Source organism: Cricetulus griseus, chromosome 8 (genome assembly GCF_003668045.3).
Source record: "Cricetulus griseus strain 17A/GY chromosome 8, alternate assembly CriGri-PICRH-1.0, whole genome shotgun sequence".
NCBI lineage: Eukaryota > Metazoa > Chordata > Mammalia > Rodentia > Cricetidae > Cricetulus > Cricetulus griseus.
Window position 1 is genome coordinate 3,587,443 of NC_048601.1, and position 25,878 is coordinate 3,613,320.

The window sequence follows — 25,878 nt, forward strand, 5'->3', positions numbered from 1 at the left end:
GTATGTTACTGTCTGATCCAAACTCAAATTCTTACAGCACATGAGCCTTTGATAAACCTGAACGTCAGGAACTCTGTAAATTTGTATTGCTAGGAACTCTGGATCTACCTGAGTTTCCAAGGTCTCAGGACAGTTTTTAGCATGGTTACATAAAACCATCTGGAGTGCCCAGGGAGCACGCAGGGACAGGTGTACCCGAAAGGGAGCAGAAGCCTTGATGCTGAGGCCATGCAAGAAGGAATTCTGTCTGGCTGACATCTCCACCTTGAGGGAGCTTCCTTGTTTTTCTCTCTGTGATGGGGACACTGTGGGGTGTTTAGTCAGTTCTTCAGAGAATACCTTCGTCAGATCTTCCAATATTTGAAAAAGTTCCAGCAACTCATTATTCTACACACACTTAAATGGAACTTCAGGAATGAAGAAGATGGGAGAGAGTATCCAAATTATTTCACTTCCTCTTGGTTTGTTTTCACAAAATACAGGGTATTGACTGTGTCAAAAGACCCTTGGGAGGGCTGGAGTAATAGCTTATTTAGTAAAGTGCCCTGAGTTCAATCCCCAGAATCGACAGACACAACATCACCACAATCCAGACAGGATATTGTCTGATAGTAATCCCAGAACTGGAGAGTTGAAGGACAGGAAGATCTCTAGAGCTTGCTATTCAGCCAGCCTTGCTAAATCACTGAACTCCGTGCGATGAGAGACCCTGTGTCAAAAGACAAGATGGATAGAAGTCATTCAGGTTTAGGTCAACAATGCACACTGAGCCTCTCTCTTCTCTTCTTCGTCCAGTGGAGTATTTACCCGAGAAGGGAGAGAATTCTGTCCTATACCATCAGTATAGACACACAAGGCACACTAGGCAAGGGCAGTGTGGTTTAAAACAGGGTTAGAGTGTGGTTTCTCTGGTGATCTGCTCAAATTGTAGTGTGTTAATCAGCTTTCAGTTACCGTGGGGGCTAAAGTACCCTGAAATAAATTATTAAAGGAGAGATGGTTTGCTTTGGCTTCTGTTTCAGAACTATGAGCCTTTAGTATCTTGGTCCCTATCACATTGTACCTGAGTGGAAGGCAGAAGTCATGGGGGAGTATATATAACAAAGTCACTCACACCATGGCAGCTGGGAAGGAGAAGCGAAAGGACAGGTTCTCTGTATCCCCTTCAAGGATGTGCCTCAGTTTACCTCCTACAACCAGGTCCCGCGTCGCCACCTCACAGTTCCACCACCAGCTAGACCCCAAGCCTTTCTGAGCATTCCAGACCCAAACTTGAACCCACAGGGCAGCAGGCTCTCCTAGAATAAACATGTGACTCTTTGTTCCTCTTTCTCCACACTGGGTCTTGGTTTGTTTCCATTTCCAGGTTTTCTTCTCTTCATATAACTTCTTTGTTCCTTTGATTTTCCTATCTACATTTCACGAGGTTTCTTTTCTCTGATTTCACGTTTCAAGCAAACCTGCTTCATGAAATAGAATCCCTTCCTATCTTCATCTGTGTCTCATTCTCAGATGTAATAAAAGCTGAGATCAAATCATCTTTAATAAAGAAAATACAGAGTTTGGAGAGCGCAGGTGAACTGAGGAGAAAGAAATCCATCAGGCTACAACAATCACAGAGCGCAAAGCCCCGCTCTCACACAGTGCCATGTCGAGCAAGTTAGTAGAGGTGATTAAGATGTCATAGTAAAGTTAGAGCTGCTTTGTTTGGTTTAAATAACACTGATGTGGTTTTTTTTTTCATATTGTTACATCTTCCCGATTCCAGCAACAGTTTTTGATAGAGAATTTCGCACGGTTTGATTGAGGACCTTTAAAGGGAATAGTCCACATCCAAACATGTGTAAGTTCTGTGAATCCATCTCTAGAATGCAGTCCACTGTCGTCATGCAGTAGGACTCAGCTACCAAGAACTGCTTTATCGGTTGAGAATTTGGTGGAAGTTGAGGTTTTAAATTATCCTCAAAGCCCAGGTTCACAAGTCACTGTTTTTGACTAATCAGAATTCAGGCAAGATTAGTTATGCCCTTCACAAATGCCATCAGGGTGACTTTCTCTAGGGCCCAGTATCCATCTGATGCTGTCTCTGCTCCCTGGAGAAAAGGCCCAGAGGCAGCTTACAGAACTGCAAAGGTTTCCTTTGGAGGTTAGCCGAAAGGTTTTGTCTTCTTGTGGCTGCTGAAGCATTAGCATCGGTTCCTTTTCTAGAAGAGTTCTCTGCAGGTTGATGTATTGTACCTTCTCAGAGGGGAACATACTCTTCTAGGTGGAGCATATCATTTCATCCTATGATAGACATATATGTGAAGGCCACAGCATGGGTGAGTGGGACAATGGTCCCCCAAACTGACTTTCTTGGGCCAGGGATGTGGATCAGGGAAAAGTGTCTGCCCAACATGGGTGAGGCTCAGGGTTTGGCGCCTGGAACCTCAAACAGCTAAGCATGTTTTCCTTCTAGTCTTCTAATCTTAAATCCTAGAATAGCAGTGGAGAGGAACATGGTGGCTTGTTTTTTAATGTTAATCCGGCAATAAGAAGGGAGATTTTATTCTGAAGTTAAAGCATACAGAGGGGTGTGGCCGGGTCATCTCATTAAAGATAGCCTGCTAACAAAAACTCTGAGGAAAACTGAAGGGACAAAGAAGCTCTGCAAAATAGGTAACAGTATGAATAAATCAAACTAAAAGTGATGAAGGGGACCAGTGGCAAAAGCTTTGTCAAAGACAGTCACATGATCGTGAAATTGTAGTTAAAACCCGAAGCTTCAGTACTTCTAATTTAGTTGATTTTCTTATGTCTCCATCCTGTCGGCGCAATTGGGCATTAATCTAGCAGAAACCACATTTTCTGTAGCGCATGGGAAGTGCCTTTTAAGTCTTCAAAGGGAACATGGGGAGTGGGGCCACACTGCGTTATAAGGTGGTAGGAAATAGGAACATTATTCCCTAACCACTACAACACGCAGGCAGCAAGAGAAGGTGTTTATCTGGTAATTACATAAAGAGGATTTCTCATCCAGTGATTTTTTTTAAAGATGTTCTATACATTTTTTTTCATGATCTGGCTTAAAATCCTTTTATTCATGGTAAATATGATAGTGAGCAAGATTACTGTCAAAATTAAAAACCGTTCACTCCAGACATGGTTCCGAGGCTGGCATCCCTGCGGGACAGCTGCGTGCTCAGGGTCGCCCATTGTGTGCTCCCTGGCTTGGTGGGCACGGCCACCTCCTCTCACATTGTCTTACTTGGGTAGAAGCGCTGGTCATGGCATTCCTATGATCCTTGAGAATCCTTGAGAACCTGTGCCTCTATGAAGTCATTTCCACAGCCAGTCGTGGGGCAGCCAGGGCGATGACTCAGCCAATAAAGGGCTTGGTTTGCATGCAAGAGGACCTGAGTGTGAGTCCCAGAACCTGTATGTTAAAAGCCAAGCATGGTGGTGCACCTCCATGTGTGATCTCAGCACTGGGGAAGCAAAACACAGCAGGTGGCTTTGGCTTGCTGGCCAGCCAGAGTCACTCACCGAGTAAGCTCTAGGCCAATGAGAGACCCTGTCTTGAAACAAAGCCAAAAAACCAAGGTAAATGGCACAGGAGGAATGATGACTAAAGTTGATCTCTGGCCAATGCACACACCTACATGCTTTCACCCACCACACGAGCATGTATACATACAAGGCAAATCTCTATTACATCTTAATTTCTAGAATAAACGTGTGTGGTTTGAAGAGAATGGCCCCCATAGGTTCATATGTTTGAACACTTGGTCCTCAATTGGTGGAACTGTTTGGGAAGGATTAGAAGGTGTGTCCTTATCGGAGGAGGTGTGTCAGGTGGGCTTTGAGGTTTCAAAAAGACAAGCTATTCCCAGGATGCTCTCTGCTTCCTGCTTTTCAATCAAGATATGAGCTCTCAGCTGTTCCTGCCACCATGACTTCCCCATGGCATCACAGACTCTCACCCTCTGAAACCATAAGCCCAATTAAATGCTTTCTTTTATACGTTGCCTTGGTCGTAGTGTTTTGGCACAATAATGGACACCAATAAAACATATGCAAATTTTTATTTTAAGACACAAAGCATTATACATTTACATGTGTGGTAGTACACAAGCCTGAGCAGCTTCACATGTTAGGTTGACATGTGTGTACTTAACAAACATCTCCCCACATCATGAGTTTGAGGATGCTGTATGCCATAGAAGAAAATTCAAGTTTCTGAGATGGGCAGATCAATAAGTGTTTAAAAACACTTGCACCCAAACTAGAGGAACCTGATTTCAGATCCCTAGAGCACATGGAAATGCCATGTGGGCATGGTGACCCAGGTGGCCCACCTGCAATTTCAGCCTCAAAAGATGGAGACAGGGAATCCCCAGAGCATGCAGGCTAGGAAGGAGAGCCACACCAGTCAGAGACCCTGCCTCAAAGAATAAGGGGGAGAGCAATAGAGGAGATCCCCAACATCAGCCTCAGGCCTCCACATGCATGTGAGCTTACACAAATATTTTTCATATATATGTACACACCATACACATGTTCCCATAAAGAGAAGAAAAATAGTGAAAAAATTCAGTTTCAGGAAATAAAAGATTTGTCCCATCAAAGCTTCAGGAACCAGTCCTCAAGTCTTGGCATGCACTAGGGATAGCCACTGTTCTCCCACAGAAGCAAAAATACTGTTAGCTACTACACTCGGGCAACCAGGCTTTCATCAGTCTCTGTAGTGGTGGTGTTCTTGGTTTCTCTACCTGACACAGAGGTGGTTTGACTGGATGAAGAGACCAAACGTGACCCTTGCCAGAGAGCCCTGACATGAAGCTATGGCACGGACTTGTGTTCACACTGCCAGGGTACCTCAGCTCACAATTCATGTTCCTCACTGTTGGTCCCAAATGGCACCAGATAACTGCAGTCAGGACACAGCCTTGCTAAAAATAGAACACAGTGATACCCAGGTACCACCCAGGGAGGCTGTCACACAAAGCAGCAGATGGTCTCCCTGCAGCAGTACCGTGTCACGGGCTCTCTCGGGTGACAAAGTACAGATATTGTGCCAGCCTTTGCAAGCTCTGATCCTAGACAAGGCTATCAGGCAGGCACGCAGAGTGTAATGGATAGGGATCCCCTAGCCGACTTGGAAGGCAGCGAGCGGGTACATATGCCTGAATGTCCCTGATTCAGCATGGCAAACGATCCTTTCCAGCCAGTACACAGACAGCCATTGTATTTATTTTCCTGAGGAGCCAGAGAGTTGCTTAATGAGCAGAGGTTGGAAGCAGGGGAGCTTGCTGGCTGTATGACTTGCATGTTTAGGAGACCGGACAGATAAGTTGCTGTGACCACCTCCTTCAGCACGGGTCCCCTCTCTAGCATGTAGACGAGCCCAGGAATATGTGTATCCTGGCGACACTGTGTGCATCCTGAGACGGCTGCAAACAACTGAGCGTGCCTTGGTGTTGTGAAATAGAGTTCATCAGTCTCTCATTACCGGCATGGTGTTGGGTACCTAGCCTGGATGCAGCCATCACAGCACACTGGGGTCCCATAGAATGGGCTGTGGCTGGTGTGAGTGAGAGGGTAACAGGAGGGTCCGTTTCATGTGGTTTTGTGGGTTGACATCATGCAAAATGGAAATCTAAGATCGTCCTGCTTAATCTGATGGCATACATCAAAATAATTTGTTTCACTTTCTCCTCTGGTCTTATCATTAAATGCTGCACACACATGGAGTTTGTACTGCCAGACAAATCTTCCTTTCAGCGTGCCTAATGAATTTGTTCATCAGAGTCCCCTGATGACTTGATGGCAGCTCAGTGCTGGGACACTTGCCTTGTGTGTCTGTCAGTGGTGGGACACTTGTGTACATGAAGCCCCAGGATTGAGTCCCAAAGTATGCAAGGAAAGATAAAAGGAGGGAAAGGGATTGAGAAGAGAAAGAAGAAAAGGGAGGGGAAAAGGAAGACACTTCTAAAATCAGAATACTCTGTTCCTGTTGTGCTACCTTAAACAGACCTCTATCTAGGGGTACAGTCACTAAGGTACCATTATTCCTGGACTAATCAGTAATGGTATGCCATTTATATGATCACAGACAGGGTGTACAGTTGTGTCATCAAATCTTCATCAGGTCTTTAAACAAATTGAAAGTGAGTTATGAGGCGATGGGGCAAGTTGGGGTGAACAAAGCTTATCCTGGAGAGGGGAAATTGCACCATGGGTGATAAAATCCCTGAGCCCCGATGGAGGATGAATCCTGTGGGCCTGGCAGGTGTTGCCATGATTCCAGCAGACAAGAAAGCTTCTCAGCCAACAACCCGACTTTCAACACAGTTAAACTGAGGTTGTCGATGGCACCGTGTAGGACAAACAAATACATGAATTATAAAAATATTTTAAAAGGGAGGAAGAAAAACTGAAAATTAATTTTAAAATTCATTTTATGTGTATGGTTGTTTCCGTCTGCATACACGTCTACGCATCACATGTGTGCCTGATGTCCATGAGGCCAGGAGAGGCTGTCAGATTCCCTGGAACTGGAGTTACAGTTGGTTATCATCCACCAAATGAGTACCTGGGAACTGAACCTGGGTCCTCTGGAAGATTCACAAGAGCTATGTCTCCAGGCCTGCAAAATATTAAATTTTTAAAGTGTCAATTACAATGTCTTTTTTTAAAAAAAAATGATGATGGTCACACAAAAATGGGGCCAATTCCAGTAAAGTCTCAGTGGTAGAGTTGAGAAACAGACATGTCCTTGTCTGTCTGGTGAGGCTCACCGGCTGAAGGACAGCTCCTGGAGAGCTGAAGAAAATGTGAGTTCCACGGGGTATGGGAAGTCTTGGCTGCTAACACGGGAGAGAGGATCCATTTTCCATTCTGATGATAAAATTTAAATCCTAATAAATCCTATTTGTGAGGCCACTAAAGAGCCCTGTCAGCTTTGAAGTGGGCGTGCATTCACAGTCTGCATACAGAAGCCACAAACTGGGCCAAAGCGCAGACATCTCCTAGAATCTAATTTCTAAGCGTGACACTGTGGCTCCAAGGTCTGACCTTCCATTGCTAGTCACTGTGTGAGGACAGCCTAGGACCCACACAGGGCTCAGACTTGTCATCTATCTTGGTGACGGCCAATGGCTCTCTGAGGCCCCTCTGGGGTAGCCTGAACGGTAAAGGAGGAAGTGCAGGGGGATTCCTGTCATGAGCCTCCTTCCAAAGCAGTGGTCCCAACACGTGACCATGTCAGGTCTGACTGACCGGGCAGACAGCCCTCTTTCCTTAGGAAGCATAACCACAGGCAGTCCTTAAAACAAGGGAGACAAAAGTAGAATCCTCCCACACCATGGCGAGTAGATTTTTGAAAGTGTAGCCATGAGGAATTTGCAAAACTGGTGAAACTATTTAAGGGACATCTCGAAATGACAGTTTTTTTTTTCTTTTTTTTGAGTACAATACCAAGTTAGCAGGCAGAGGGGTGGGGGGGGGCAGGGTAAATGAAGAACCCTCCGAAAGTCCCAAGTTGCAATTGGCATGGGGGAAATTGCAGAGCACATGCCAGGGTGAGTCCTTGTTCAAGTCTCTGAAAATGTGTTAATTTCAGGATGTCATAATCCCCTGAGGAGGCAGTGACAGAGTACACCTCCCACTCACTGGGTACTTTGCCCTAACCATATGGTGCCACATGACATACCTACGCTGCCTGTCCCAGCTCTGCCCGCTTCTCCTCCCACCAGAGGCGTGTGAACGCAGGCTCTCTTCCCCCAGCCCTGCACGACCCCCCCCCCCCGACTCCCAGCATGTTCTTAAATCCTGGTAGGAGCCCTGAAAGACGGGTGCTACCTATCCACTGTCAGAAACACAGTCACTATCTCCTATCAAACACTGCTTGAGCAGCGAAAGTGGGAATCACAGACTGCCTCTCCAACACTCTTAGCTCGGCACACCAGACGGTCCTCCGTGGCTCACCTTGGTTCCTGTTTGTGTGGGGCAGGCGGGGGCTGGAATATAGGAATATAGGGAAGGAGAGAAAAGCAAGGACGGAACAGCAGCTCACCTGCTCCGCATGCCCCGTCAGAAAGAATGAGAAATCACAACATAGATATGCACATCGTCCTTCTGTGTGTTTGCGTTTGTGAGCACTTGCTGGCACTTTGATTTTTGAGGAGTACCAGCACCATCAGTTATGTGTAATGCAGAGAATTCAGTCCTGACAAGAAAATGGGCCACGCACACAAGAGTAACTAGCTTAATCCTCAAAGCTCTGGCAGGCTAATGGATTTCAAATTGGCCCTAACTCGCCAGGCAGAATGGAGAAGGGATGAAAGAGACTGTAGTGAGCCCATAACCCAACAGCATCTTGTTCCTGTTCAAGATTTAGGAGGAAGACAAATTTGAGAAAGTAAACACCTTTTCAAGGAGCAGTGCACACATGGAGAAACCCCTCTGCCTTGTGGGATGGTGTCTGAGCTGCAGGAGCTGCTGCTGTGGGCCTAGGCATCGCTGCCACTTATTAGTTCCTACCTAAGGGTCAAGTATATGAAACCCAAGTGGTCTTAGCTTAAAAAATGGAAAGCTTGTTTGTGGAGTTGGACCAAAGTTGGAATCACAGAGTCTATGGACAATCAGTGGACACTTCCATGTAGCATGACTGTGAAACTGCTCTGTGGCACAGCGCGTGGCTGTAATTCCTGCCTTCCTGCCCACAGAGCCTCATGTCTCTTGTGACTAGGCATATTAAAGTCATGCCCAGCTTGAAGTCATTATTCAAAGGCAGCTTTCTGCTTCTGGAGCTACATACACCATCCCCTTCCTCCCGCCTGACTGGTGCTCAGTGAAGTCCAGAGCTTGGGTCTCTCCCATTATCCTACTTGGACTCATAACTTCTCGCCTTATGACAGCTGCCTGATGTCACCTGAGGATTCGTGGTTCACTGTGTTCAAACCATGAGGTCTGGGGACTCTTGAGCCCGTCTGTCACTTCACTTGCAACAGTGGTGCTTTTCTCTTCATTCCATGAGGCTCTGCAAATTAATTTTATGATGGGAAATCATAGAAACAGAGTTAGAAACACAGAGCCCAGTTCAGGATGGCAACCAAGTGGGTCTCATGAGAGCCCCACTAAGTGCCACCTTATAGCACTGAATCTGGGCAAAGGGGTGTCCAATGGTTAGTTGCTACTGTTGTAGTACAGAGTTCATTCTGTGTTGCCTCTCATTAGCAACATTTGAAAGCCCTCTGCCAAATTTCACTGAACCTCCAGTGTTCTTTTCCTCCTCTTCAATACTGGCATGTGTTCCTGATCTTCAATAAATGAACCTGTAGCATACCCTGAGAAAGTAGCCCAAGAGACTCCAGTTTTAATAGTCTCCGTATTGTTTGTTTAGAAGCCAGACATTTTGGAGCTGGGGACTGAATACAGGGTGGGTTTCTTGCTGATCAGGCAAGCACCTGGAAGCTGAGCCACCTTCCAACTTTCTGAGTCTCACCAAGTTGTCCAGGTTGACTTTGATCTCATTCTGTAGCTGGGCCAGGCCTTGAACTTGCAATCCTTGTACCTCAGCTTCTGGAGTAGCCAAGTATCAGTGCCCCCATCAGACATGGAAAGTCACCCAGTAAAGGCAGAGGAACAAAAGATTCCCAGAGACCCAACACTTGGCTCAGCCACTCAACCTTCTATGGGCTTGGGCAAATAATCTTGACTTGGTGCTGCAGACAGTGGAGTGAGATTGTAGCATCCCTGCTCTATGGAATTGAATGTATTGGCCATAACATGACTAAATGCCAAATGCTCAGAAGGCAGGTAGGATCTGTTGTTCTGTTATAGATGGTTAGAACTTCTTTCCCTTTAGCTTACAGGCAGGCAATGTGTCATAAATGCTAATAGCTTTTTAAAAAGACAAATTCTAAATGTTGGGTTGGTCCAAACCATTCTCATTACTTCTTAGTCTCATCTGACATGACAAAACATGCTCTTTCTGTGGTAGCAAGATTGTGGTCAGTTCTGAAACAGGAGGCCTGGGGGCACTGAGCCCTTCAGTCACATCTAGAAATGGAGTGAGTTCAGGGATTACTACCATCATCGCCGGTGTGTATGTGTGTACATATGCGTGTGCACATACATACTCACTGGGTTTGAGCTCTGTGATTCAGTGTTGCTTCTAGTCTTAACTCTGTGTGTTTGTTCATTTGCCAGGCTCAGGGCTATTTGAAGCAATTTGAATTAGAGCCTTTTCTTGCATTCATAGCTCATAAAATGCCAGGCTGGAAAAGGTATGGACACATCTAAGGCTTCTGGTTTCACAGATGAGCAGCCTGAGACTTGGCGAGTAAGAAACCCATTTGCCCCATAGGATAGATGGTTTGGGCTGTGAGGAAGTCAAAACTCAGATATCCCATCTTTTCAACCGGTGCCCTTCCATTGCCCAAACACTAGCTCTGCAATGTCAAATGTGAGCACCACACGGGTGGTCTCTAAGTGACACTAACAGTGTCAACATTAATAGGTCGCGCTGACCCACCATTATTAAAAGGACTTGTTTTTACTCCTGTCTATTGCTCCTCCAGTCTCCTAGACAGACAGGCGCACTGTTATAAAAATTAGCCAAAGCAGGAGGATTATGGATGGTACATGAACATCCCAGAGAAAAAGGTCAGTTCATCTATGAGTCTTGCATTTTAGATGCCCTGAGAAGATCTGCATGTCACTAAGTTATTAGGCGGATCAACCCGCAGCCTACGAGTCTGGCAGCTAATGTACTTCCCTGACTTTAGGCTACCCTGTGGTCACACGTCTTCAGTCTAGTGAAATGAGGAAATGATTTCACGTTGACTAGCTAGCATCAGCCTGGGAATCGAAAAGCCATGAGCATGACCACAAGATGTGCCGTGTAAAGTGAAATCAGACCACGGTGTTAGCAGGCAGGCACAGCACTGGTTAGCAGGATGAGGAAGTCGCCCAGGCTACCAACAGGCCTGCAGTTAGGGCTTAGGGTCAGGTAACAACCTGCCTTTCCCTCCCTCCCACAGAGGGAAAAGGAAACTTCCTTGCAAAAAAAAGTAGAGAGAGAGGGATATCTGGCTGTTTTGTCACAAACTGATTTCAATAGAAAGAAGAAACAGCATATGCAGTATTTAAGGTTGTTTTCGTGAAAACAGCAAGCTGCATTGATTTTTAAAAATCTATTTTTTAGTTTAATTCTCCTATAAAAATTTGTGTTAGTTCTTTGAGAGTTTTCCTAGATATCTCAAGTAAGACATGCAGTCCTTTGCATGTATGCCCTAGACAGGTCTATCAGGATAACACGGTAGACCTATTATCAGCTTCTTGGAGGCACTCCACACTTGATTCCATATTGGCTGCACCACTTTGCAGTCCTCCAGCAGAGAGTAAGTGTTCCCGTGCCCAATATCCATGCCACCATTTGTCAGCATTTGCTTTTTTGATTTTGGCCCTTTTGACTGGGCTTAAATGAAATCTCAAAGTAGTTTTAATTTGTGTTTCTTGATGGCTGTGGATGTTGAATATTTTTAAATGTTTCTCAGCCGTTTGCATTTTTCTGAATGTTTAGCTTTGTGCATCCCCATTTAAAAATGAGCTTTTCTTAATGTTTAACTTTTGAGCTACTTATATACTCTAGATGTTAACGCTTTGTCAGATGTATAGCAGGTAAAGACTTTTTTTCCCACATCTACAGACCGCCTCTTAATTTGAGTAATAGTACCCTTTGCTGTATAGAAACATTTTAGTTTTGTGAGGTTCCATTTATTAATTATTGGTATTAAAGCCTTTTACTATCAGGGTGCTATTCAGAATGTCTTGTCTTACACCAATGAGCTCAAGCCTATTTCCCACTTGCTCCCCTTCAGATTTGGGGTATCTGGTCTTGTGCTGAAGTCCTTAATTCCTTTGGAGTAGAGATTTTAAGGGTTGAGTGATATGGGTTAAGTTTCATTTGTCTACTGTGGCCATCCAGTCTGACAAGTAGCATTTGTTGAAGATACTAAGTTCTCTCCAATGTGTATTTGTTGGCTTTTGTCAAACACTGGGTGGATGTAGGAATATGGGTTTATATGTGAGTCCTCATTTCCATTCATCAGTGAGTGTCATGCTGCTTTCACTGGAATTTTGATAGAGATTGCATTAAACCTGTGGGTTGGCTTTTGGTAGGGTGGCCATTTGCACAAATCTTTCACTTCTTTAGTTAGACTTGGTCTATTTTATTTTTCTTGAGGCTATTGTGGATGGTGTTATCTCCTTTATTTCTTTCTCAGTATGTTTGTGTCTATGAAGTCTACTACTGGTTTTTTTTTTTTTTTTTTTTTTTGCTAATTTGCTGAATTGTCAGGTGTAGGAGTCATCCAGATCTTTTACATATAGAATCATATCTACAAAAATACTTTGATTTTCCTTTCTTATTTGTGTCTACTTTATCTTCCTGCTCTAGCTAAGACTCAAGCACTATGTTGAACAGGGGTGGGCAGAGGGACCATCATTGCCTGTGCCCCTGGTTTTGGTGGAAATAGAGTTTTTCTCTGTTCAGAATGATGTTGGCTGTGGGCTTCCTGTATGTTGCCTTTATTATGTTGAGACCACCCCCTGTAACCCTAGCTTCACCAGGCTTTTTATTGTGAATGGATGTTAGATTTTGTCAAAGGCCTTTTCTCAGCTCGGGAGGTGATCATGTGGTTTCTGTTTGTGTGGTGGATTAAGTTTATCAAACCATCCCTGCATCTCTGGGATGAAGCTGATTTGGCCATGGTGAACAATCTTTCTGATGTGTTCTTGAATTGGCTTTGTTTCACGTCTATGTTCATCAAAGATTCTGACCTTATTGTTTCGGTGTCAGAACAGTGTGGTTCATAAAAGGAATTCAGAATGTTCATCCTTTTCTATTGGGTAGTTTTGTAGGATAGTTTGAGGAGTGTTGGTGTTAGCTCTTCTTTGAAGTTCTCATAGAATTCAACAATGACTCCCTCTGACCTGTGTCTTATAGTTGGGAGGCTTTTAATTACTGCTTCTACCTCAATGGGTGATGTGGGTTCATTTAAATCATTTACTTCATCTTTATTTAGGTCAGTCATATATATCTAGAAGTTCATCCATTTCTTACATTGTAAAGGAAGGTAACCATACATGGACTATGGATATAGATGGTTAATTTATTAAGGGGAAATCATTTACACGAGGAGCCGATGACCCAAATCGGCGCTCCAAGAATCCAGTCTCAGCAGCTTTCCAAACCCATCTGGAACCCAGTGAGAGGCAAGTGCCCCTCTCCTCCCATCTTTACCCTGCAAGCCCCTTAGGCACCTGTGGCCATGCCCAAACAGGTGTGGTCAGCGACACGGGTGTGTAGAGGTCTCTCCTACATTACATTTTCCAATTTGGTGGAATGTAGATCTTTAAAGTATATTTGAACCAGTCTCTGGATTTCTTCAATGTCTGTTGTAGTGTCTCCCTTTTCTTGTTTAATTTGGATACTCTCTAATTCTTTTGGTTACTTTGATGAAGGGTTTATCAACCTTGTCACTCTCTTCAAGTAACTTTCTTCCATTGATCCTTTGTGTTTATTTTCATTCTATGCTGTTCATTTCAGCTGTGGTTTTGAGTATCTCTTCCAACCTATTTCTTTTGTTGTGTACTCTTATTTTTCTAAGAATAGGAAAATGCACTGTCAGGTGCATCTTTTAGTTTAGAGGCCTCTCAAAGTTTTTGATGTAAGCACATAATGCTGTAAACTTTCTTCATATGGTGACTTTCATTGTGTGCTATAGATTTTGCCATGATGTGTTTTCATTTTTAATAGTATTTATTATTCAATTTCCTTCTTGATTTCATTTACCCAATTTTGATTCAGAAGGGTGTTGTTTAGCATTTATAACTTTGTATACTTTCTGTCATTTCTATTATTGTTGATACCCAGCTTTATTTTAGTTATTAGATAAAATTCAGAATGTGATTTCAATTTCCCTGTATTTATTGAGACTTGCATTGTTTTCTAATAGGTGGTCTATTTTGTTAAAAAAAAAAAATCCCATAGGCTAAAAAGAGCATTATATTCATTAATTTTTAGATAGGATGTTCTATAGATGTCTGTTAGTTCTATTGATTTATGATGTCATTGAACTCGAGTTTCCTTCTTTTGCTGAGTGACCTGTATGTCCATGAGAATGGAATTGAAATCACCACCATCACTGTGTTAGGGTTGATCTGTGGTTTTATGTTTAATAGTTTTCTTTTGTGAAATTTGGTGCTCCAATTTTAGTTCATATGTGTTTAGGATTGTAATATCCTGTTGGGTTTCTCCTAAATGAGGGTAAGTATTCCTATGTATCTCTTCTGATTAGTTTTGACTTGAAGTCTGTTTTGTCAAATATTAGAATCACTATGCCGCTTGACTGTTCCATTTGCTTGGATACTTTTTCCCATACTTACACTTTGAGGTGGTGTCTATCACTGGTCCTGGATCCTGTTTCTTGGCAACAGCAAAAAGATGGATCCTGTTTTCTGATCCAGTCTGATAGTCTGTTTCTAGTTGTTGGGAAATTGAGATCAAATGAACTTTATTATCAGTTAAGAGACACTATTGAACAATGTGTGTCAATTCCTATCATTTTGTTGATTTTATGGTGTCTGGAATTGTTTTTGTGCCCTCCTACATGTTTACCCTTTTCTTCAGACAGGAGTGTTCTTTCCAGTTTCTTCTATAGAGCTGGATTAGTGGTCATAAATTAAATCTGATAGTTTTGCTGGGAACAGTCATCTACATTGGCACCCACTGTCTTTCATAGCTCGTAAGAGTACATAGGTCTAGTCCCGTCTGGATTTCATAGTCTCCATTGGAAATTTATTGGTATTCTAATGGGCCTACCTTTGTATGAGACTTGACTTTTTTTCTTGTCATTGTAAATATCCTTTGTTTTGTACATTTGGTTTTTTGACTATTATGTGATGTGGGGAATTTCTTTTCTGGTTCCGTATTAGACCTTGATAGGCATCTCATTTCTTAAATTATGTATTTTCTTTTCCTTCTATACTTATTATTCCATAGGTTTGGTCTTTTTTTATAGAGTGAGTTCCCACATGTTCTGTTCTTGGGGTTTGGGGAGGGATTTGACATTTCCTTTAGTTGAGTGATCTAGTTCCTCACTTCGTCCTCAATAGTTTTACCTACTCCAATCTATTGGGGAAACTTTCATGAATTCAAACAAATTCAGAGGAATTTTTCATTTCAAGCTTTATTCCATTTGGCTTCTCTTCAGAGATGGTATCTCTTTACTAAATTCTGTTTTCATGTCTTGAGTTGTTTTTGTTATTTCATCCAACTATATTTCTACAGTCTTCAATTTGGCATATTCATCTCCTTTGAATTCTGGGATCATTTTTTTTCTGTTTGAATCCTTATCTTGTGTATCATCTAAGTCATTTTTCTCAGGGGACATTACAATGGCAGTTCAAACTTTTCATTATTTATGATGGGATCTAGGCATCTGGAATAAGGTCATTGGTAGTGTTTGTTGTAGAAATCTTGTCTTCTGTGTGGAGGGGGTGGCTGAAGCTCTGTGTCCTGTTATGCCAGTTTGTCAGATGATTTACCACTGACGCTGAGGGCTCAGTCTTTGGCAATTCAGTGTTGACGTTCAAGTCGGGCATCAGAAGTAAACTTGGCTCAGCTTGAGCTCAGTGAGATTTCTAAGCCCAGAGAAGACTTTCTGTAAAGTTAGAATATGTCCATAGGTCAGTTTCAGGCAACAGGTACTACTGGAGACGGACAAGCTAGTCTTGAATCCCTCTGTGAGGAATGGGGTGAGCGGAGGCAGGCACAGGGCATGTCCTCCTTGTGCCTATGGTGACCCTCCTGGGAGAGGGTTAGTCTTAGGGTCATGGGTATGGGTAGAGATGGCAGTATAAAGCTAGTGCCTGCCTGGAGAAGAGGCCAAGAGGGTGCAGCAGAGATAGGTGGGGCTGGAGGTGAGAGTCTAAACACTGGAAAATTACCTATATATCCATTTCAGATTATGGTTGGTTGACAGTCAAGAAGACTAGCCAGGAACTACCCAAAGGGGGTAAAAAGAGAGAATGGAATCCAGAGGACAGGAACAGACTCTCTTTTCTCCCTGGCACCTCCTTGTCTTTGTTGTCTGTGACTGCCTGTGGTTTACAAAGGACGAGGAGGCCCAGGCTGGGTGCTGCTTACCATTGTCTCCCAGTGCCTAGCACGGGCACAGGAGTCACAAGCGGGAATTATGAAAGGAATGAGCAAACAAAGGGACTAATGCAGACACAGAGTGGAGAATGAGAGTCCCGTGGCCCGGGCAGCTCCAGCAGAGTCTGCTGAGAGAGAGCTGCCATTGTTTCCTGAAAAGCAGGCAGCCTTGGACATGACTGACCTAGCTGGGTGCCTGCAGTGAGGACATCCTCACCTTCCCTCACTTGTGGCAGTAATTGCTGTGTCTCCCGGGATCATCTGACCCTGTGTCACCTGATGAACCCCAACATTTCTGCCCATGGGGAACTCCCTTTCTTCCAAGTCACATGTGCCCCGTTACCCTCCTCTACCCCCACCCTGCCTCCATGTCTCTTCTGACCCTGCTCATGTATGTGTGTGTACGCGTGTGTACAGTATATGTGTATAGATATGTAAGGGTTTAAATCTAGCTAGATTTCTCATATGATAGAAACACGACGTGTTTATCTTTGAGCCCAGATTCTCTCAATAGTCTCAGTGCCGCCCACGTCCCTGTTCTCAGACACAAAGAACAGTGACACCGTCAGCCTTTACTTTCGTCCCCTGAGCTCTCCCTGTCCCATCTCCTCTGGTGGCCACCTATTTCCCACCCCAGAAGAAGAGCTGGGACATTCTGAGACTCTGACATGGAGAAATGATCACTTTTGGCCTCCGAGAAAAGGGTGCTTTTCCAGCCAAGCTCTCCTCTAACAGCTGGGGGGGGGGAGGTAGGGATGTCATCCTTGTACATTCATCTCAGCTGTTGGCTGCCCAAAGGCTGCCCAAAGGGACCCCAGTGACTAGCTGGTCACTTTCAGGGATACATCCTAAGAATCAGGATGATGTTGAGGTTGCTGCCTTCACCATGTTAGGTACAGGTCTGTGGCAGGAAAGTGAAATCATCATCACCCCCAGCTTCAGTTCAAAGCTCCCAGCCAGGGCCCAGGACAGGGCTCACTGCCAAAGCTGAAGATCTGAGTTTGATTCCCAGGCCCCACATGGCATAAGGAAAAAACTGACTCTGGCCATTTGTCTTCTGATCTGCTACTACTACTACACACACATACCTTTGATCCCTAAATACCTGCCTGTAGGTGTGGTCAGAGTAACTGAATCTGTCACTCTAAAACTCAGAGGAAGTGATGACCCTCAGTCACTTTTCCTGCCACTGGAGACAGGGAATCGTGTGCCCCATACACAAGAAGCCATGCCAAGGACCAGTGATGTCAAGATGGGAGTGGCAGTCCAAACACCTCACCTCACTGCACTCTGGGGAAAGAGAGGGCTCTGATGGCCCTGTGGTTGGGAACCCAGGCAGAGTTTTCTCTGGACTTACCTGGGAGGGGAGGAGTTGTAAGCAAGAAGCTCCCTGCAGGGGTGACAGAGGAAGGTATTCAGAAGCTGGCCCCCACGATCTGTGGTGCAAAGACTTCCGGTTCCCAGCTCTGACATGGGTAATTAATCTGCTGGAGATGGGGGTTACATTACAATTTGCAGAGTAAGTGAAGACTGAAAAATACAGGCTAAGTTACGCACACTGACTCTATGGTGTTCACCAGTTAGGAAGAGTTTCTGAGACTTAGGGGTGTCTATCACAATGGTGGGGAAACACACACATACACACACACAGGCTGCCCAGAAAATAACAGAAGTGGCACCAGCTATTGCCATCTGGGGCAATGGCACCACTGTAACACACTGCTTCCACAGGGAGCAGACAGTAGGACCCCAGGCCACGCCCTTCCACTCCCCTCCTCCCCCACATGGAGCCGGGGGCCACAGAACTGATAAAGAACCTCAGCAGAGAACATGGGCAGGACCCAGGCATGGGCGGGCACAGTTCATGCTTTTCCTATCTCCTGCCCCCCCCCCACCCAACAAACACACACTGAGATCCGATCCTGCTACCTTCAGACCCATCCTCCATCTCTGGATGCTGGCTTCATCCAGGATCACCTGGGAGTCTGGAGAAGTCATCGCTGGGGTCTTTCCCAGTCCATGAGGACCAATGCTGCCTCTTCTTGCCCCTGGCCAGAGGAGGATCCTTTGGTGTATATGCTGAGAGACTGAGCTTTGGGATTTGTTTGAGACAGTGCTGCTTTGTAGCCCAGGCTGGCCTGAAATTGACAATATAGCCATGCCGGCCAGTCCCCGCCTCAGCTTCAGAGAGCTAGGATTACAGATGTCCACCACCATGCCCAAGTGAGACCACAATGATTTAGATTTCAATAATAATAAATGACCAGAAACATTCTCTGTAGTGTCTCTGGCTCCGGCCCACACTCACTACCCAGTTCCTGCATTTCTTTTAGGAGAAGAATCTGGACTGGTTTCCTCGGATGCGGGCCATGTCACTTGTCAGCAATGAAGGTGACAGCGAGCAAAACGAGATCCGGAACCTGCAGGAGAAGCTGGAGTCCACCATGGGTCTGGTGAGGCAGCTATCTGGGCAGCTGGCAGAGCTGAAGGAGCAGGTCAGTGAGCTTCAGTGAGCTGAGGTGGGGGGGGGCACTGGAGCCACCCTGCCACTGTGAGCACGGGGACCCAGAAACTCCAGGAAAGGAATTCCCCAACTGTGCTGTGCTGCGGTGGCTTCTGGTGGTTTCTCAGCAAGCAGGGACTCCCCCACCTCCTGTGCAGCATTCTCACTGGAAAGACAGGGAGGGGCCCATGTTGCTCTTGGTGATGGATCTTATTTCCTGCCTGGCTTTGGATTTCCAAGCTTGTTGGAAAGGCAGACATTCACTAAAAGCTGTCACTCTAAGGTCCCGATCAACCCATTTATCACACGATGTCCTCAGCAACCGTAAAACATGATGTCGCCAGGCCCCTTGGTAAGCTGTTAAATGATTCCAGCAACAGATTGTGTTTCTTACAACACCACTTCCTGTTTCCTAAGCATGGATAGAGGAGTTGGTCTTTCTTCTCACTTCTGTTTCTGGTAGTTTACTTAAAAAAAAAAATGCTTTTGCGGTGAATATATTCTGTGTGGAACCAGACAGTGGGGTTCTTGGGGTGAAAAAAAAATCAAGGAAAGCAGCTGAAGGCACACACTTTCTCTCTCTTTCTCCAGATGACAGAACAAAGGAAGAACAAGCAGAGGCTGGGCTTCCTTGGATCAAACACACCCCATGTGAACCATCACATGCCACCACACTGACACCATGGGGGCACGCCGTGACCAGCCTTTCATCAGATGCCTGCCTCGTTGCTGAAGGAAGGATGAGATGGAGGGAGCAAACAGTGGCTATTGTTGAGAAGCTAAAAACAGCCAAGTGCCAAGATGCTGAGCCATTGAGCTCCCGGAACAATCCGTAACTGTGTTTTCACGCTTGAGAAGACTCAAGCTAAAAAAACCAGCACAGGGCACAGACTCTCAGTGCAGCAGGAAACAACCAGGCTGGGGGGGAGCAGCAGACTGCTCAATCGATGGGCCTTGGGCTGGTCTCTCACATGCTGTCTGCAACCTGGAGTCCGGTTAGATTTTATTTCTTCAAATTGTGGCACACAGGTCAGAGACGAGAAGCCACACTCGGCTGGTGGCCGAGTCTGACTAAGAAAAAAAATTTTAAAGATTAAAAAAAAACAAGACCTGAAAAAGGAATCTCTGTTAAGCTTCCGAATCTTACATGTAACCGGACAGTTTCTTCACGACATGAAATGTGACGGGCTCAGAGCTCTACACGCTTGGTGTGCTTTGAAGGTTCACACCCCACACACGGAAAACATAACTGGAGCAGGGTCGCTTTCTCCCGGATTCTGTGCAGGGCTGCACAAAAGGGAGGTTTCATAGAACTGGCTAAGAGTGCGCTTAAAGTCACGTGAATGCTAAGATCATGAAAGTGGAGAGGCTTGACCAGGAAGCAGGGTTGAGCACAGATGCTATTAAAATATACTGGTATTAATAAAGGAAACACTCAAAGGGACAGAGAACATTGAGAAATTCCTCTGGTGGTTTTGCCTTTCATAAGCATGGAGTAAAAAGCAAGTTGATTTGTACCTGTGGTGCCTGAGGACCTGAGTGTTTGCTATCCCTGCAGCGGTGGGAGGGAAATCTAAGGACTATATTGAATACTCAAGAATATGCAGGCTTTCAATGGCTGTTACAGTAACAGTTTGTCAAAGTGTAGGCAGGATGGAAGTTCCTTCCCCCAAACTGTTTCCATGTTGAATCTTGGGACCAGAATTTATGTAGGGAGAGAATAGCCTGGGTAGATACATTGTTTTTGGAGACTATTTGAGGCGTTAGAGACAGAGATGAGGAAAGAGTGAAAACTGTGGTGGAGGGCCACCAGCCATGACACTACATTCTGAGCCTCTCAGCCACCAAGGGCCATGTGGGGTTTGTTACAACAACGTTTAAAGCTTTAGGGGGCTTCAAGGCAGCTTTAGCTGTTGGCTCCTAATAAATAAAATCCTGGATCTATATGGACTCACTGTGCAGCTGGGAAGCCTGAGTGGATCCACCTTCTACTTCATGGGTCTAGCCTTGGGACCCAGTGAGAGGCACTAAATTTACTCAACCTGCACACACTAAGACCATCCTAAAATAAGACATGCTCTTGGACAGAGCAGGACTTCTCTTAGCCTGAAGTTGGAGGCTGCTGACACCCATGACCTAAAGTGTTGTGAGCTAATTCAGTGCAGCACTGACCTTTGGCCCTTGTCAGGGATCTGCTGCAGTTACCCCTAATTCTTTGATAGAACTTTAACGTATAATTACCAACTTTTGTCTAATGGTGCCACCAAAATTAGACTGAGGCAGCCATTTTTAAAAACCCAAGGCTATCAATGCTGTGACAGTCTTTGATAAAAGTCCAGTACACTGGGCAAGAGAAAGGGGCAGAAACTGCTGTGTGGTATGTCTGACCTAACGTCCAAGCCATTACAGCAGCTCACTGTCTGACACTATCTTCTCCTGTGGGAAATACCCAGAAGAGATTTCTCCTAATAAGACTCTCACTGTGTCAATTTTTTTCAGCTGCATTTTTTCTTTCTTTCCCCTCTACAAGATAAAGACTATAAAATGAAATTTTTAAAGAAAAGCAAATGAAACAAAAGGCACTTTTCTAGGACATGGAATTCATAAAGATATTTAAAAATGAGGAAATCTGAAGTCTGGTGAGAGTTTTATATTTGTTATGTGTGTTTGTTAATGCAAACTGGATTGTTTGAAGTTGAGTATACTTGGTATTCTCATATGTATATAGCAATATTAAAAACACAGTCACCTCTGACTTCTGTGCTAGGGAGGGTTTTTCTTAATATTTAGGTTATTAAAATCCATATTGATTAAAAGTCGCAGCTCCCACTGAATAATATTTTTAATTTACAAAAGGGTTTGCTCTCCTGTGTGTTCCATTCTGAGGCTAAAGAGTTTAATGAAAGATGTTTTCTAAATTAAAATAATCATTGGGGAGTAGAGATCTTGCACTATCTAGAGAGAATATTGACCAGTTGTGTGCATGCAAAGATGGTATTTCCTACCCTTTAGAAAGTTAAGTTACAAAAGGGCTTATTTTCCTCAATCTGCCATTTTTTGCCTGTGGATAAAGATTGCAATTTTTGGTAGACTATTGATAATTTCAGGGAGCTAATTCATTTGAATCAATGCTGATATTGTGTTGATCCCCGTATCTCCAACTCACAGCTCAGGCTTCTGACTGTCATTTAATTACCAACTGTAACGTGGTATGACCCACCCTGAGACTGAGTGTGAGTAAGGAGGCCTGGAGGTTGGTGATGAAGACTAGAGAGGGGACTTCACTTCCCAGCATGCCATGTAACCGGGAAAGAAGCAGCTCACCTTCAGGGACCCAGTCGCTTGAGTAGGTCAACAATGCATGGGGTTGATGACATCACATCTCAGAGCCTGTAACCATGCAGACAGCCACACTGTGTGGAAGAGTAAACAGAAAATGGCACATTCCTGACAGCCACTTTAAAGCTTTGTTGAAAGATTCTATCCTGGAGATCCCTTCCAAAATAGTGTCAGATGCAATAATACAGTTATCACCTGGAGGGAGCGGGCGTCTTCAACCCAGACACAGATGGCTGTAGGAGCCAGGCAAAGAGCTAGCAAAGCTGTGCACATCTCTGAGGCTCCTGCCCTGAGCAGGGGTGGGGAGGCTATGTAAGCCAGGCTAAGCTTCTATTTTCAAAATTTGACAGCTAATTCCAGATTTCAGAAAATGCTGGAGGCTACCCGAGGCCCTGTACTCACTCCTCTGCTGCCGCTTTGAAATAAGGATTGATAGGACTCCTGTGTAGAAGACGACACCATGCTCAAACCAAACAGAACTGAGTGCATGTGAAAACAGAGCTCTTGTGATCAGCTCTCCGTCACCTCCCTGGAGTGTTCCCACAGACTCAAGCAGTTCGTGAAGTGACTGTGCCAGTTCTTACATCAACAAATGGATTCTCTTTCCTCTAGCAAGAGAGAATGTCTATCTTGTCTTTTAAAAAGGTGATTTTAACATACTGTCAGGGACTGGATAACTTATTAGTTAATATTAATAAAAAGAATTTGCATCTGGTGTGTGCCTTACTCATTTGTTGCCATGTTTCTGGAAAACAGCTCTAAGGTATGGAGAGGCGTCATTATTACCAACATCTTCCACAGCGAGACTGAAAGACACAGGAAAACTCAGACCATGGTCCCAGATGACCCGGTGAGCCCAGAGTTTTATTGGGAACTGGCCAAACCTTCAGTTTCCTCACATATACTACTGTATCTACACGTTAGACACCTGGAAGCACTCTGTGGACCCTGATCCTTTGGTCGTCTTGGAATCTCTGGGTCAATATTTGCTGTCCCCAAGGACAGGGCTCCTTAGATCAGTGGTTCTCAAACTGTGGGTTGTAACCCCTCTGGGAGTCAACTGACCTTTCCAAAGGGGTCTCCTAAGACCACCCCGCATACCAGATGTTTACATCACGATTCATAACAGCAGCAAAATTACAGTTATGAAGTAGCAATGAAAATGATTTTATGGTTGGGGTCACCACCCCATGAGGAACTGGATTAAGGGGCTGGCTGCAGCCTTAGGAAGGTTGAGAACCTCTGCCCCAAAACAGAACTCAGCCTTCTGACAGCTGACATCCACTCAGGTGGTGTGAATCACATGTAATCTATGAATAGATTTCTTTGATGTGGGTATTTTCCAGTCCCTGGAAGCAGTGTGGCAAGACCTGCTTTGATTTGCTCCCATCAGAGAAAAGGTGGCTGGGTGATGGGAGTGGGGAGAATAGAAAATGAGTTCCTCTTCCAGTGAGAGTGACCAGCACCCACAGTAGGACTATATGTGCAGAGGGACTTCTGGCCAAATCCCAGGCCACAGCCTTTGTCTGGTCAACTGCCTATTTTGAGGAAGTCTGGGAGGGCTTGGGATGGGGGTGGGGAAGGTAGAGGGGATGAGGAGAGGGGAGGTGAGGGAGAGGGAACTGGGATTGATATGTGAAAGAAGCTTCTTTCTAATAATAATAAAAGCATCTATTTTCAAAAAGAAAAAGAAGGAAGAGGGAAGGAGGAGGAAGAAGGAAAAGGAAAAAGGAGAAGGAAGAGAAGAAAGAGGAGAAGACGAAGAAGACGAAGACGACGAAGATGACGAAGACGAAGACAAAGAAGATGAAGATGACGACGAAGAAGCAGCAGCAGCTACGTGACAGTGTCTCTCTCCTGCAGACTTCACCACCACCCGAGAGGCCACAGCATTGCAAGAGTCTCGTGGCAGACAGACAACCATGACCGGAGTAGGCTTTACCGAAACCCTCTGGGGGTTTTGTTTCTTTTTTGTTTTTTGTTTCTTTCTTTTTTTTTTTTTTGTGGAATTGCATGTACTCCAGCCCAGGACTAACGACAGATAAAGGAGAGGTCCACTGAGGGCTGGAGAGCAGAAGGCTAGTTCATGGTCGCACAGCCAGCATGTGAGCCAAGAGACCAGGGTAAGCCATTGTTGCACCTGTCACCTGCTCCCTCCTAAGTGGCCACTGCTTAATGCCATCTGTTATCCAAACCTCATGAAAATATCTGTAAAATAACATACACAACCATACAAACAAGGGAATTCTGGGAAGTGTTAGCTAAGCTAAATTCATGTAACTCCAAATCATCACTCCGCGAACAATGATTGATGCTTAGTTTTAACTGATAATCTAGGATGACTTGAGAATAGAGTCTCAATGAAAGAATGTTAGATCAGGTTGGCAGAGCGTTCCTAAGGGGGGTTGGGTTCCTTGGTTGCATTAATGGAGATGGGAAGGTCTGCTGTGGGTGGAACCATCCCCTGCGCCAGGAGAGGAGCAAGCATGCACGCAATCATTGCTCTCTGGTCCTGATTAAGGATGTGGTATGACCCACTCCCTCAAGCACCAGCTGCTGTGACTTCCCTGCCATGACAGTTGAGAAGCTGGAACTGCAAGTGACAAACTCTCCACTCTCCCTCCTCTAAGTAGCTCTGATGACACAGTTATCACAGCAACTGGGAAGGAAGCTAATACAGTAATACCACTCACCTCCCAGCATGCAACGGGCTACAGGTGCGATGGACAAGCTATGGCAGCAGAAAGTCCTATACGACTTCCCATTCTCGACTACCACGTCAGCCACTGAGGCTAAGACAAACCAGCCCAAAGACCATAGGGCCTTAAAGATGAATGGAGGTCAGCTTGCACACACTGAACATGGAAATGCAAGGGCTTTTCTCTTTTGTATCTGTTGTTGTTGAAGAAATTATATCAGGGTTTAACTTGTTATTGTTTCAGATCCAACCTAGATAGCTGTCTCAGTCATGATTCTATTGCTGTGAAGACACACCATGACCATGGCAACTCTCTTGAAGGGAAGCATTTAATTGGGACTGGCTTACAGTTTCAGAGATTTGGTCCATTATCTGCATGGTGGGAAGTGTGGTGACAGGCGGTGACAGGCAAACATGGTGTTGGAAAAGGAGCCAAGAGTTCTACATCTGGATCCACATGCAGCAGAAAGACAGTGGGCCTGGCTTGAGCATTTGAAACCCCAAAGTCTGCCTCTATCAACACACCTCCTCTACAAGGCCACACCTCCTCTACAAGGCCACACCTCCTCCAGCAAGGCCACACCTCCTCCAGCAAGGCCACACCTCCACCAACAAGGCCACACCTCCACCAACAAGGCCACACCTCCTCCAACAAGGCCACACCTCCTCCAGCAAGGCCACACCTCCTCCAGCAAGGCCACACCTCCTCCAGCAAGGCCACACCTCCTCCAGCAAGGCCACACCTCCTCCAGCAAGGCCACACCTCCTCCAGCAAGGCCACACCTCCTCCACAAGGCCACACCTCCTCCACAAGGCCACACCTCCTCACAACAAGGCCACACCTCCTCCAGCAAGGCCACACCTCCTCCAGCAAGGCCACACCTCCTCCAGAAAGGCCACACCTCCTCCAGAAAGGCCACACCTCCTCCAGCAAGGCCACACCTCCTCCAGAAAGGCCACACCTCCTCCAGCAAGGCCACACCTCCTCCAGCAAGGCCACACCTACTCCAGCAAGGCCACACCTACTCCAACAAGGCCACACCTACAACAACAAGGCCACACCTCCTAATCTCCGGCAAGTAGTGCCACTCCTTGTTGACCAAGCACTCAAACTGATGAGACAGAGTTCCT

The 25,878-nt window shown here is 45.2% G+C and overlaps 1 protein-coding gene and 1 long non-coding RNA gene across 10 annotated transcripts in view; one reads left to right on the top strand and one right to left on the bottom strand.

Moving 5' to 3' along the window:
- The window catches only part of Itpr2 (inositol 1,4,5-trisphosphate receptor type 2), a 414,122-nt gene extending 391,358 nt beyond the window's left edge, over window positions 1-22,764 (top strand). For all 4 annotated transcript variants that reach the window (XM_027430112.2, XM_035448791.1, XM_035448792.1 and 1 more), the window contains 2 exons: window positions 18,541-18,702; window positions 19,302-22,764. In XM_027430112.2, coding sequence (XP_027285913.1) covers window positions 18,541-18,702; window positions 19,302-19,388 — 249 coding nt within the window. In that variant the 3' untranslated portion in view covers window positions 19,389-22,764. The remainder of the gene's footprint in view (window positions 1-18,540; window positions 18,703-19,301) is intronic.
- LOC113837147 overlaps window positions 4,046-25,878 on the bottom strand; it is a 64,652-nt gene continuing 42,819 nt past the window's right edge. For 4 of the 6 annotated variants that reach the window (XR_003487814.2, XR_004771084.1, XR_004771082.1 and 1 more), the window contains 4 exons: window positions 22,035-22,123; window positions 18,137-19,781; window positions 17,565-17,691; window positions 7,807-9,022 (listed from right to left, as the gene is read on the bottom strand). This is a non-coding gene — a long non-coding RNA (uncharacterized LOC113837147). Of the gene's footprint in view, window positions 6,629-7,806; window positions 9,023-17,564; window positions 17,695-18,136; window positions 19,782-22,034; window positions 22,124-25,878 lie in introns of those variants that run through there. The other 2 variants (XR_004771081.1, XR_004771080.1) reach the window with 2 other exon arrangements.